General features: G+C 37.9%; 1 protein-coding gene across 1 annotated transcript; it reads right to left on the minus strand.

The window, feature by feature from the left end:
* Positions 1 to 4,523: 4,523 nt before the first annotated feature.
* LOC122059253 (mannan endo-1,4-beta-mannosidase 6-like) lies at positions 4,524 to 10,577 on the minus strand. The gene is made up of 5 exons (XM_042621943.1): positions 9,685 to 10,577; positions 7,871 to 8,068; positions 6,330 to 6,452; positions 5,740 to 5,951; positions 4,524 to 5,321 (listed from the first exon to the last, which is right to left on the minus strand). The coding sequence occupies exons 1-5, from the start codon at positions 10,069 to 10,071 to the stop codon at positions 4,913 to 4,915; spliced, it is 1,329 nt and encodes a 442-aa protein (XP_042477877.1). The 5' UTR covers positions 10,072 to 10,577; the 3' UTR covers positions 4,524 to 4,912.
* Between the last annotated feature and the right edge of the window lie 4,593 nt (positions 10,578 to 15,170).

Genomic DNA, 15,170 nt, shown 5'->3' on the forward strand with positions numbered 1-15,170 from the left:
CCATTAACTTGATTCTTAATATTTGTCCAGTGATTTATCTTCCAAGTTTAAGCCAGAGATTTTCCACCCCTCATCCAATGGCTAAACTCATTCCCATTTGTTTCAGCCATTTGGGTTTTAAAAATAGGTTCGTTCCCAGTTGGACCCAAACTGTTAACTTGAACAACACATATTAAACCAATAATAACCATATACTCGAACCGACAACTGTTTATTAATTGCCTTAAATTAAATTCGATTTGAACCGATTAACCAAAACCGAACCAATTAACACCTTACATCTCTCTCCTCTATGGCACCCAAAACCTGCATTCAAAATCAAGAGTTGCTTTTCCATTGCCATTGACACCCACAAGGAGGAGCATAGAATATGTCCATCGAGGCATTGAGGCTTATCAGGTTTTTTCTGAGTTGCTCCATGTCATGAATCATGAATGAGACACATTTCAGAGAAAAGTTAGTAAATTATGATTGATTTTGTCAGTAAAGTAAAACAATTTATAGGGTCCCATCCATACATGACATCTACTATTATATGAATGTCAATGCACGTGTACCACCTACTACCACAGTTGAGAATTCAGAGTACTGAAACAACCAACCAGCTGCAACATAGCAGAGCAGATCCTTCTCACGGATTCCCTACTCCATGTGTTATTGTATATAGGTACACCTTCACTGGGACACTTGTGGCCTGTGAGAGATCAGGACTGAGAAAGTGAACCAACCAAAAACAGTAATTAAATAGGTAAAGGAAGATAATGGTTGCCACCCTCTCCCCCTCTCACCCACTCCCTTCTAAAATTTTAAATAAGAAGCTATATATGGTGTAACTCTGTAAGATAGAGGCACTGAAAGCAATGAAAATAGTACTGTTAAGGGTACATTCTGAGACCCACCCATTCCCTCTTCTTGATGAGCTTGGATCCATGGATGATATAAGATAGTGCACAGTATTCTCTCTCTCTCTCTCTCCCCCATGTCCAGAGACATGAGAAATGGATTTTTTTTTAACATTACTTTGTTTCCTTTTCAGTCATTTCAACATCAAATCAGATCATACAAATCTTAATCAGATACTGGGACTCATTGTACTGCTCTAGTACTCAAAAAAGTTTCCTTTGCTCTCAAATCTCAATTCAATTCCTTCACTCTTTCTTTCTCTACTTCCCTAAGCCTCCTCTTGTTAGATGATAGGTTGGCTCAACTGTGCTTGATTGAGGAGTGGTCCAAGTCCAGTACTAGAAGAAGGATTGCTTCTTGGTTCCCCTTCTTCTTCTTCTTCTTCTTCTTCTTTATATGGTTGGGGTTTGGAGGCTTTGAGCAAATCAGGAAAGATGTATGGATCAGCTTCTATTTTTCCACAGCTTTCTTGAACTTAAGACAGCATAAGCTAAGTTGTCTGCGGTTGTTGATGGCCAGAAGCTTGGATTAGGCTCAAGAAAGCTGTGAAAAAAAATGAGTTGATGCAAACCCAAGATCTGTTGCTTCACAGTTTCAGTGCTTCTTGGTGTAAACCTCATAATAGGCTAAGAGAAAGTATTGGTTGTTGCAAACCCAATATCTGTGCTGCTTGTGGTTCCAAATTCAAGAAGGTAAGCAGATTTCAACCCCAGACTACAAACTACAACAACAAATTAGATTTTCAACCCTTTGTCTCCATATGTTGCCATGCACACACAGTTCTCAAGTTTGATTCCTCATTCAAGTTGATCTGATCTACTCTTCATAACTTGTTTCTGCACTTGTCGCTCAGATTAAGGTTGTGTTTGGTATGCATTCTCAGACTAAATTATTAGTCTACAGAACACAATTTAAAACCCAATTCTTCTATTTATTTATTTTTTTTTATTTTTTTTGCTGCTAACAATGGGTATCCAAATCTTTAGTCTAATTGTATAATCCGAGTCATACCGGGGTTGAATGAGAACTATCAACTTTCACTGAAAGCAGTGAAAAGCATTGAACACCAGGGTGACGGTGTGGGTGGCCTCAAGAAGGTAAAAGGAATCCAACTCAAAACCACAAGCTTTTTGAAGCCAACGCTGCCACCCCATTGAGGTTAACTCTTTTCTATTGATTTCTTATTTTAGAATGAATTCTAGACCCATAATCTATTCTAATAATTTTACATATATTATCTTAGGGTTCAAGTACAATTTATATCGAGTGTGAAGCAAACCAATGGCTTTCAGTCTAAAACTGAAACCAAACTGAACGAGATGAAATTTCACTTTCTAAAATAAAAAAAATATATATATATATATATATTGGTTCGATTAAGTTCAGTTTTAAACTGTCAGTTTTGTTTCTGGTTCTAAATTGACACCATTTTTTTCTTGATCATTAGTGAGAGATCTCTAAATGAACTGGTGAACCCCTAATGGGCTTCCATGCTTACTGGACGCTAGATGATAAGTCTTTGGTTTAGTATAACAGATAGGCCCATCCATTTATTTGGAGCTGATCTTGATTCTCTTGGAGCCATTGGGATATATGGTTGGCCTCCCTTTAAATTGGTGAATGGTTTGGGTCTAACAACTTTCTCTTGGGCTACAAAGTCCAAATGTCACTAAGGGTAGTCCCTCAATCTCCATGTGTCTTACAAGTGATCCAGCCAGTTTAGGGCCAAAACTTAAAAAAAGAAAGGAAAAGAGTCTTTTACCGAAAAAACAAAAAATCTCAAAAGAAATAGAGCTGACTTTTTTTTTTTTTCTTTTGGTGAAGAGAGAAATAGAGCTGACTTCATTGCTTAATTAAAAGGTACATTCATGATTTTAGGTATCGGTATCAGATCAGTCATATTAGTCGATTCGTAACCATGATTGATACTAATACCATATCGATTGATGGCATCAAAATATGGGAGGATAATTAAAAAAAAGTAAAAATAAATAAATAAACAAAAAATTAGGTATCGGTCTTTGAGTGTGGATAGGTTTTTGTACGAGAGACATTCTCGTACGGTTTGATTCACACATATGGAATTCACCACAAATTTTTTTTCCTTGGGTGAATCTGTGTGGATCAATCACGTACGAGATCCTGATCCACGAGGGGACAAACATATAATGATACAGATTTCTCTATATTACCCAAGAAGTCTTATAATTGCAGCTTATTCCTACTAATGTGCAATCTCAAGGGAATTAAATAAGCATCATTTTCCAAACTTGCAGCATATGTAACTCTTGTAAGTTGTAAGAGACCAGAAGTTTGAAATAAATAAGCAAGGACCCATTCATGTTTTCAACCAACTTTTCCTTCATTTTGAAGACAAGTAGATTGAAACTTGATTGATTGCATTACATTTTCAAATAGATGCAAGTAAGGATTGAAGTATCGATCAATTAAATTTAAGATAAGTATTGGAGGGTATTGTATCCTATTGGAGATACGTTAAGATATGCTAAAGATCAAGGATTAAAGTATTAGTATTGATCAACGAAATTTAAAATACATATGGGAGAATATCATATTGTATTAGAGATACTTTGAACCATTGATGCAAGAATGAATGACTTGTTTTTAGGAGTTTTTTTTAGACGAAACTCTAATTGTTCAAGGAAAGAGTGTAAATGCAAATATGAAGAAACACTTGAATTTGTGGCTTTGCCACCCCACTCCACACAACCCCATCCTATGCACTAAAGATGCTCCCATTCACCCTCTCATTAGCCCTGTGCACTGGTGTTGCTACACCAGCAAGGTTTTTTCTCCCTATTTATATAACTGGATTGATATTTGATTTCCTCAAGGAGGTAAGAGGAGTCTAACTCGGAAGCACACGGTCCCTTGCCAGCTCAGCTACTCCCTTGGGTTTACTCTATAGATCTGTTGATCCCATTGGTGTCGTGATTAAATATTTTACAGTATTCCAAACCAAAGCTGGTTCAGAGTTCTATAAGTTCCCATATTTTGAAGGTACATTTGAGTGAACTGTGGGAAACAAAGGAACTTACAATAAACAATAAGGCTACAAATCAGAATGAGGAAAGCTTTTTCGATTTGAATCTAGGTTCATTCTGTCAACACCCCATGAACTCTTGATGTTTCCATTTTGTTGTGGGTGATGAAGAAAGATCGTTCAAAGGAACCCAGAAGAGAGAACAGATGCAAATGCATCCCAGAAGTAATGGATTACCAAATTAAGTATAAAGGTGCTTCACCACTGCCAACATCTATTGAGTAATAGCTCCTAGTAGAGTCCTTGAGATTACCTACAAAATAAAAAGTGGGGCTCTTAAATCTGTAAGGAAGAGATTAGGTTCTTGTTCTTACTTTTGTTGGTGGAACACAAGTTGCTTCAAGCTATAAATGGTCTTCTTGAACATCCATCAGAATATGAAATAAAAGCAACCTGTAGCACATAAAATTATTACCAGTAGTGTTAAAGAAATCGAGTCATCCTGCCAATAGTTGATCAAAGGCCATTGGTATACATCTGAGTTCCATGCAGAAGGATTACATAGATGGCATAAGGGTATAAGTTCAATGCTAAATAATCACAAACTAATCTTTTCTCCCTGTAATTTTGGTATATATCAACAAACGTATTCAGTTTATTACAACAAATAATCTCATTACAACATTTACACCTTCGATGAAGCCAAACCAGTTGGATAATAAGCATGGCCCTTCATATCATATTTCTCTAAACAACAAAAACAAAAACAACTCAGCCTTGTCCCAAATAAATGGTGTCAGCTACATGGACACCATGGATCTTTGCCCTCCAATCAGCTCAAATTTCCTCCATGAACTCGATACTTCAGTTAATATCTCTCTCAGAACAGATCCCCATCAAGCCATTAGCAACAGATGGTATGTACCTCAAACATTTTGGACTTCCTTTTCATTTAATACAGACAACTATGGAATGAAAATCAATTTAACAATATCCATCAACGGCCTAGCTGCCAAAGCAAGGATCTGCATGGTTAACTTCCTTGTTTGTCTCGCCTTTCTCAAACATGATTCGCAGTCTGCATGAATGTTCTAAAATCAGTTTGTAAGTAGATGGGTGCTCCCATGCTACAAGGGAGAATTCATCATTGTAGCTCTCCACTCCTTCAACCATTAACTGCCAAATTAAGACTCCTGCTCCAGCCTGCTTTTTCTTTGCTGACTCGTATACTTTATCATAAGTAATCTTTAGCAAAAAATCTCGATCATTTGTTCCTTGGTTATTGGTGTGCAGTGAAGAGCCAACCTCTGTGAAAAGGACTGGTTTTTTCAGCACTCTCTCCGCATCATTAATATGGTAATCCACCCAACGTGAAAGAAAACGTGCTTTTTCTTCCAGATCAGCATCAGTGATCCTGCAAGAGACTCATCATAAGATGTCATTAATTTAAGAAATGAATGTAAAATGATTTGATGAAACCAAGCCACAGTCCTCATTGAACCCCAAGTGGCCCACCAATTCACTGATCTGAACCTCTTGTAAAGCCTGTAAGATGAGGCATATTACAATATGGGACCACCACATTTGCAAAGGCCAAGATGATTAACTTGTTCACCTGTACCCTAAACTCTCTTTTGGGGTATCCATCCATGTTGATTCCTACAGAGGAAGTCCAAAATCCTCTGTTGTGTGAAGGACTGGATCAAATACAAGCGAACCTCACCTAATTGAAAGTTTCAGATCAGTAAAGTTTGGCTTACACCTCCATGGTTGGGTTCACTGGAGACAAAACATCATTTGTTCTTAAACCGAGTCCCAGCAAATTGGCTGACCAGCTCTCAGGGTATGCATGTACAGAAGCAAAATCAATATATTCAATTGCTGAGTTCTGAATAAAATCTGTTCCAAGTGAGGCTGCCCATTCCCCAGGATTCACTCCAGATCTTTCAGTTGTTTGTGATCCGTAGAACCCTTCGAGTCCAACTGTCACCAGATGATTTTGGTCCAAACTCTTGATAAATGCAGCCATCTCTGTTATCCAAGTCTGTTCTCCCAAGATGCATGGGAATCCAAGCCAAAAATTAACCATAGGAAAAGGAAAGGAGAAAAAAAGTATCAACAGGGGTAGCATAAAAATCCAATCTACTAAAGGTCATGGCAGACATAGGAAGTGGGGATCCAACATTTCCCATGAGATCACCCACATTGGATGATCTTAAGCATTTTTTTTTTTTCTAATGATTATAATCATCCAACAGGAATTGATCTGTGAGATAAGAAATCTTAAATGTATGTCAAATATGTAGAATGCCCCCAAGTGAAATATCTTTCGATTAGTGCCATTTGCAGGGTATGTTAAATGTCTACAGGAACAAGAGGTAAAATATGTAAACCAAGAGGTTAGGTTTGGACTATTTTGCACCTGAAGAAAAGGAGCAGATGAACTAGATGTGCAGCGTGGCTCATTTATGAGTTCCCAAGCAAATACTGCTGGCTCTTCAGAATATCTCAGTCCAGTTAATGAGTTCTTTCTTGTCAAAATTGCCTGCAACATTTGAAAGAGAGAAACATGAAATGAAGACACAGGTCTAGGAAGATGATGCAAATCTCACTTAATGACATAGAAACTAGGAAGGCACAGATGGAGCTGACTTGGGTCACCAGGGTTTGAGGTTGACTCAAGAGTTGGGCCACAGTTTTCTAAAATTTTATATATAAAATAAAAATTACAGATTGTGATAACATGGTGTTACAGTTCAGTTTTAGTATAATTTCACACTATTGATCCATTAATTCTAAAACAAGTAAATTGTCCGTTTGTCCACAATTTTACTTCCATATTTGAAAGGACATTGTAAATGCAAACCAAACCATGACTTAACAGGTTCATACGCGTCTTTTTTTTTTTTTGGTGTGGGAGGAGTGGTGGGGGAGGGCTCTAAATATGTATAAAAATATATGTTGAGTGAGGCATTCAGTTACCAATCACGCCTTTGGATCATGATCAAGGCTTCAAGTAATCCAAGTATCTAAGTTACATATTTCAAAAAGCAAATTTGTTATGGAAATATAAAGGCTTACATTCTGTATAAAGTGAATGGAAGACAAACCTTTGTTGGTCGAAGCAGAAAAGAATAATATGGCGATTGCTTGATTATTTTTCACTTCTCATAAGATTTGTAGTGCTGAGAGAAGGAACTATGAAGTTCAAGGGTTTAGGAGAGATTACCGTTTTTAGATCAACAACATGAGAATGTTAGACTACATTAATAGTATGAAAGCTGTAAAGAAGTACAAGGGGATGACAATTCCTCATAATAACAGGAGCTAAGCTAACTGAGACAACATAATCCATTAAATACTATGTAAGGCTGCATACATTTGCCCCTCCCAGACCCTGAAGTAGTGGGAGCCTCATGCACTGGGACGCTTCTTGGTTTAGTAAAGTATGCAAAGCTTAGTTGAGTTGATATTCAATAAACATGCAAGACTGAGTGCAGTAAAGTTATTAATGGGAAACCAAAGCGGCCAAAGAATCAAGCACTTCACTCAGCAGATTCATGGACAAAATCATAAATGGTCACAACAAGTATGATGAACTGTTCAAAAGAAAATCTAGAACTGGACAGGATTATTAAATTTAGTTCTCAGTATCATGCATATCCTAGAAGGGTCCATCTAATATTCAAATGGTTGATATTGATAATTTTACATCTATGCCATGTGCACAGTAAATGTAGGTCAGAGCAGAAGTCAGATGCATGGACGTCTAGAGCTAAAAATCATTCTATGTTTGCCACCCTTCCCTTGTGAAATGTTTACCAGACAAAATGAACAGGATTTTCAGATATCTAATTTCACAATAAGCTTCACGATAGGAGATATTTGGGACACGGATCCTTCTTCAAGCAAGGGATTACAATATATTCCTACAAATTTGCAAAACAATGTTCACAATCATACCCTAATGTAATTCTTGTAGTATCTCTTTATAGTTGGATGTGAAAAAAATGAATCAGTCGAGGACGAGACATCGACTCCAGCTTCTTGTGCCCATTTTACATACTGATCTTTTCCACCAAAGGCGTCCAGGTTATTTACTAGACAAAGGATTAACCTTATCTGATGTTTCTTTGCTTCAGCTATCACAAAATCCAAGCCCTGAAAGCAAATGGAGTCATTCAATTATGATCCAAATATTGGCATCACATAGAATGGGCAAAGCAATGGAAATTGTAACTAGCAAATTACTTTTGTAGATATACCACTTTAAGATGTTTCAAAAACTAGTAATAGTTAAGGTGCTTTCTTTAAACAACAACAACACACACTCCAGAAAAAAAAATAAAATAAAATAAAATAAACCAAATAAATTATTTCAGGAGTTCAAATAATATAAAATCAAGCATATATGATCAGAGAAATAGCAACCTTTGGAATATTTTGGGAGTTTTATATGGTCCATATAGTAAGGACATTAAATTACAAAATATATTTTAAGTTGACTTCATAAAAACCACCCCTTCATCATTGTAAGCCAACTGAAACTCACGAGCATGACTTCATCAGTCCGAAGGTAGGACGACTTCATCAATGAAAATGTATATGGCAAAGTAGAGCTGATTATTTAGCAATGCAATGTGAAATTCCATACTTTTCTGTCGGTGTTTGGGGAGGGATTGCATTTAATTTAACAAGATACTGTTTTTCTTGCAACTGAAAGAATAAAACCATTTTCAAAACTGAGGTCAATGGATTACACATACGCCAAAAAGAAAACAGATAGGTCATACACAAAGAAAGGAAAGCTCGGTAGTCGTATTCTTGGCTGTCCAGGTGGATAATGTGGACATCAGTCCAACTATAAACAACTTCACCAATGGTACAACAATAAGAAGTACACAAATTGGACACCCCCCCTCCTCCCTCAATTTTCTTAATACAAAAAAGGATATTCTAAGTAATTTGAGCAGAGCCATATGGAATCTTCAAAAAGGACACCCCACACCCCACACACCACCCCCCACCCCCGAAAAAAAAAAATTAATAATTCAAACTTTACCCCTGAGATCGGAATTCTGAGTAAGAAGTTAGTGAAACCACTGGGTGATTAGCCCCTGAAATTGAGAGTCAGACATTTGATGATTCCAACTGATAAACCAGGCACCAATAGAGTCTTCTCTCCCTTCTATAATTTTTTATGATTATATTTTCATATCAACCTAGCTCATGTAAGTTTTGCAGCTAATTGTTACGATCCCATATCAGCTTATGGGGGCTGGTCCCACATTAATTTCCTATGGGAACTGATGTGGATTGATATGGCCTTGGGTCCCCTCACTTTGTAAGCCGGTTTATGGGGTTGAATTCTTCCAGGACTGTAACAGTGGTATCAGAGCATCCGATCCTCAGCCCAACCCGCGTGCGGAAGGGGTGACCTGGTGCCACAGTGAGAGCCCCTAGAAAAGGGCTACCTGCTGCCAACCCGAAACCCTGGAGCAGAGTGAGAGCTGCCTAGAAAGGGCTACCTGTTCTGGAGTGGGAATTGATGTAGGTTGATATGGTCTTGGTCCCCTCACCTTGTAAGCCGGTTTATGGGGTTGAGTTCTAGAACTGTAACACTAATGTTTAGAAATTTCTGTGAACTTAACATGAAACTGAAGAGAACAGGAAATTCAGTTTCCTCTAGGCAGAACGAAGCAGTTCAATTCAACAAACACCTGGTGGGGGGAAGGGGTATTGGAGGTTGAGTTTAAATTTGAGAGGCCTCGACGTACCTGAAAGACCATTTCATTGAAGACCCCAGGTGCAATCTGAAGAGCATCATGCCGATCACCATCACTGAATGCCCATGTCCGACAAACAGTCATCCCCATCAAAGAACCTCTCCTGAACATCTCAGAAACCTTAGACCTCGAAGTGCTCCACACACTCACCTCCATCAACCAATACGAATTCCACCCATTAACATAGAATACTGATTGTTCCCTATTATCATCGTTGATGACGAACTGAGTGGAGTTGGTACCAACAAAACCCATCATCTTTGGCTGCCATAGAATCGGGAATGCAAGATCGTCACAGAAGTTCAGGTAGAAAAAAACAGCTATAGACAAAAAACCCAAGAGTGGGTAAGCTTTTCTCTCCTTCCATAGAGACTCCATCCCTTCCTGCGACTTGCTCAGCCATGGGACTCTCTCTGCAGTTTATATACTAGTAATCTAGTTATACTATAACCCCACAAGCCGATAGAGAAATTGCATGTAGCACGCAAAGCTGGGAGCTTTCTTTTTGCCTGAAAGTACTTGAGACTTTGAGAGGACTGAAGTGAGGTAAGAGGTCAAGGTGTGATTGTGTGAATGAAGCCTTCGACCTCTTACCTAACGAATGATGCTTCGTGTGGATGCCCATTAGCCTTTATTGACTTGGTTCCTGCTCAACGATTCCATTAGTGGTAAAGCTCTATACTTCACACCTTCAATACTGTTGTTGAATGGTCACATAAAGGTTGTCAATCGGTTGGTTCGATCTGATTTTCAACTGATTTTCAATCAGGTTGAGCTGTTTTCTGTTGACCAACCTTATTTGTAAAAACATAAGAAAAGAACTCTTGAATGGAAAAATATAAGTAACTCCAATTCCTTGGACCCATGGAAACTGTTACTGAGATTGTCCTTTGGTTCGCTTGTGGATCCTGAGTCCTGACATAAGGTTAGAATTTTAGCTTTTCTACCCATAAAAATCCTTTGTGGGGAAGTAGTGAGCGGCAGTGAGTATTTGACGACTGGGTTGTATGCGAGGGTCCTCCTAGCCTTTAGATTCTCACCCCCACTCACTGCCAGTTGTGGAGGACTTTACTGGTGGCTTAGGCCCCCTATCATTCTGGTTTGTTTAATGATTTTCTATCGTTTATCTTTAATGAGTTTTATATGTCTGCTAGCGGGGGTTTAAGCTATCTGCTAGTGGGGTTAAAGCTCTCGATGTACAAAGTTCCCACTACAGATATGTAAGTGTCATATTTATGTAGTCTTATCTTCTCGGAGAGGCTATTTTTCAACTTGAAACCCATGACCACTATGTCACAATGGAGCAATTTTATCATTGCACAATCTTGATGTAACCAAAGTTGATTTTCCCAGTTTCTATCAGTCTGATTTGTTTAATGATTTTCTATTGTTTATCCTTAATGAGTTTTCAATCAGGTTGAATCTGTTTCAGTTGACCAACCTTACTTATGTTCCTAAGAATAAGAAAAGGAATTTGGCCATTTTCAAAAGTTTGATAGGAACATGGACACGAAAAAAAAAAAAGTCTTAAATGGAAAAAGATGTAATTCCAATTACTCGTAGGTCTTAGAATTGGGCTCCTCTACTACGCACAAGGGGTGGCAACACAGATCCAACGCTCTGAAGCGCCAGCCCGGGTGTTGGGTTCTATAACAAGACACTCTTGGGCATCGGATATGCGTTGCCACTCCTTGTGCATAGTAGAGCAGCCGAATCGTAGGTCTTAACACAATGTTAGAATTCTAGTTCTTTCTATCCATGCTCCAATGTCTGATGCTTTAACCAATAGATCAGGTTGGGCTGTCTAATGCTTTAGATAATCAATCATGTTGGGCTTATTGCATAATCAAACATTGGGAATTGTGTCTTATTGTCCATTGATTATGCACTGTCAGGAGAAACTTTTGAGGTAAGTGAAATGACTCTATATCTTGGACAAAAGCAAGCACGGTTGAAGGATTAGACCATTGGAGAAATCTAAAGCTATGACAAGGAGGTCATCATCTTTTTTGTGATGACAGTACCACACAATGGCTTTCGAGCATATCTTCCTTTTTGGACGTATCACCCCTAACCCTTTTTTGGCTCAAGCCTAACAATAACATGGCCCATCTCATGATTTGTATAGCCCATAAGGCTATGAACAATTTAGTGTACTTTAACACCTCCTAACCCAACATTGATATTGGTTTGGTGATTTTGATTAATCCGACCGGTTCATGATGCAATTTGACCTGCCCTCTTTTAAGATATAAATGTATCAAACAACCAAGGTAGATCCACATCCACTTAGATTTTTGTGCACTTAGCTTGTAGAATAGCCAAGCCATGGATGAATGCTTCAAAAAATTGTTGTATTAAGGTCTTGACAATTGGGTGGAGAGTTAGTCCACTCGTCCTAATCAAATAATTAACAACCTAACAGACGTTAAATAATATTTAAAATTCAATTTTATCATGGTAGTCAACCTAGGTCCATTTCAGTCACATGGGTAGTTGATTATGGCTAATTAACCATAAGATGAATCCTAAACCTTATAAATAGCAAATTCAGGGATCTCACTTCAATCATATAGTACACTATGTATTAAACTTTAACCTTTGTATTTTCAATGATCCAACTACATTGCAAAGTTCAGAAGTCAATCCGTTTTCAAAGCTTTATCTTTTAATGAGAAAATCGGAACAATTTGATGTTCTTCAAGATTGATAGATGATGACATAGACAAAATTTAAACCCCAATAGATCTATACAAAGTGTAGCACAGATCCAAAGGCTGGGAGCCCCTAGAGCTGTGCACCCATGCTTGGGCTGCGTGTCTAAGAGCTCCCAGCCCTTGAATCTATGCTACTTGTAACGGGTTGTAGCTCGATCACTTGTAATATATCATTTTCATAATCAACTTAAAATAAATAGGGAAAGTGCTTTAGGAGGTGTACCAATAACATTATTATAATGTTGATATATCCATTAAATTAAGGGTCCATATATGAATGATTTTTAGTTAACTATACTCATTTATTGTTGATATTTAATTAAGGAGATTGAGTTGCTTTTATATTTTAGCTCACCTTTCTCCATCTGTGACTTTTTTTTTTTTTTGGTTAACCAAGGTGTCCGGGTCAGCCGACTAATCTTTAGGGAGACTAGCGCAGCAATCCACGGCTACGATCTCTACTTAAATCATAGATGCACCGATGGAGAATCGAACCTAAGACCATGCGCCTATTTACACAATCTCCAATTCGCCCTAACCATCTGGACAACCCACGGATGGGTCCTATTCCCTAACTGGCTAGAGAGGAGATGGTAATCAGATTTAACTGTGAAGGTCCCATTTTTGGATCAGCCCAACACCTAATGGTCTTCTTGAGGGTGCAAGCGGAGCTTAATCTTCTTTGGCAAGGAGGGCAAAATTCTGAAGTCTCATATGCTTTAATCCTAAGCCTCATCTTGATTTTGATCTACATAAATGATCCCAGAATACCAATGCAATCTTCGAATCCTTCTCTCCTTGACCCCAAAAGAATTTGGTGAAAGTTTTTCGAATAAAGTCATGGTGAGATAGAGGGACAGCAACGGATTTCAACATAACTTCCTTGCCGGCATCAGATAGAAGCCTCTCCTTCCAACCTTGAATATGGTTAGTGGTTTTATCGCAGACCTCTTTGAAGAGGGAGGATTTAGTGATTAAAGAGTATCCAAATTTCAAATATGATACTATGATCTCGCATGAATATCAGAATAGTTGATAGTAATATAGGTTGGGTCCTAAAACAGCCCCATGTGTAGTTTGTGTTAAGGGTGTCAATCGGTTTGATTTTGAGTTTTTGGTTTAGTTTTTACAGTTCAATTCAGAATAAACTATGTTCCGAATAATCCGAATTCGGATCTTAAAATCTTCTAATCAGATATAGATATAAAGGAATAAAAATCAAATTTGGACAAAAGAGACCAAATGAACAGATACGAATCGAATCGGATTACAGAATTTTAACCCCCCCAAAAAAAAAAATCGGATTACGGATTTCCAACTATCCACATTCCTAGACGAACCTAACCAAGAACTTACACCTTTCTGGCTTGCTACTCATGATCAATACATAGTGGAGGTTTGCCATCCTTGAATGTACATTGAGATGCCTCATCTTTAGCCAAACAAGTACAAAATAAAGCATTTCATTTAAGAGAGAGAGAGAAAGAGGAAAGTCATATAAACACTGGCAGTGTCATATATTTCTTTCCCCCTCCCCCAAAATAAATAAATAAATAACCTTCAGAATAGAGCACTCTCTAGCAACCATTCAGAGGACATCCTCTCATTAAAGATGCTAATCAGGGTTTCAAGAATTGATAATCAGATCCGTGAATCCAATTCAGATCCAAATTGGAATAGATCATCAGATCGGTGAATCCAATTCCGATCTAAATTGGAATCAATCATGACAAATCCTAATTCTGGTTCATCCAATCCAGCGAATTAATCATGTCCTCTCCAATTCTTAATTGTACAATTCCCTCTCTCTACACAATATCTGTACATTTTCAAAATCGAACTATTATAAAAGTTTAAGGCATTTGGAGGATTATAATGAATTTGAATTCCAAAAAACTTCAACAAATAAGATTTTGAAAATAAATAGGTGTTACGTCTGCACAACGAGCACCACACAATAATTGCCCGATTAAAAATTGACGGGGATCACAATCAGCGTAGACACCCAAAAACTCTTGAATCACTGTTTTTTTAATCTGAAAGCCAATTTTAGGGTTCTTGGAACGAATCCGGATCAGATTCGGTCCCCCATTCTCTTTTAAAATCCTGATACTGGCCTGAATTCACCCCATCGTATTGCATTATACTGAATTGACAGGAAACATGACGATCCCCTCTCCTAAAGAAAACAAATTGTAAGCCCCCCCCACTGGGAAGAATCTGCATACCACTCCAATAGCGATGCAGAGAATAGTATCATCCACATGGTGTACCAATATACTAAGAGCAAGAGAGAATAATAAAGAAATTTACCAAAAAAAGAAAACAGAATAATAAAGGGAATAGTAACAATAGTTCATCCAGTTTGATAGTCTCGGTAAGCAAGAACCCCTTGATGTACATATAGAGCTAGATTCTGTGTTAGGATGAAAATGAGAAGGCTTCCCATTCTTCTTCATCCAAGAGGTGGGCATTCAGACACAAGCAACAGATGCCGACAGTGGATTTCAGACACAATGAAAAAATGCTTACCCATACCCAACAGCAGAGTCCAAAACTTGGAAAAGCAAATTATTCTTCATGACAGTACTGTTTCTGAGATTAGAATCAGTAACTGGAGAATTACCCAAATCTACCAGTTGAGGCTGTGAAAGGAGGCAAAACCAATTGGCCAACTGGAGACCTTCACACTAATTTCATCTTAGAAAGTTGGGAATCCAAATTCAGATAAAAGAACGGATAAAGCTTTAAATGAAAAAA

The sequence above is a fragment of the Macadamia integrifolia genome, chromosome 13 (genome assembly GCF_013358625.1).
Source record: "Macadamia integrifolia cultivar HAES 741 chromosome 13, SCU_Mint_v3, whole genome shotgun sequence".
Taxonomy (NCBI): domain Eukaryota; kingdom Viridiplantae; phylum Streptophyta; class Magnoliopsida; order Proteales; family Proteaceae; genus Macadamia; species Macadamia integrifolia.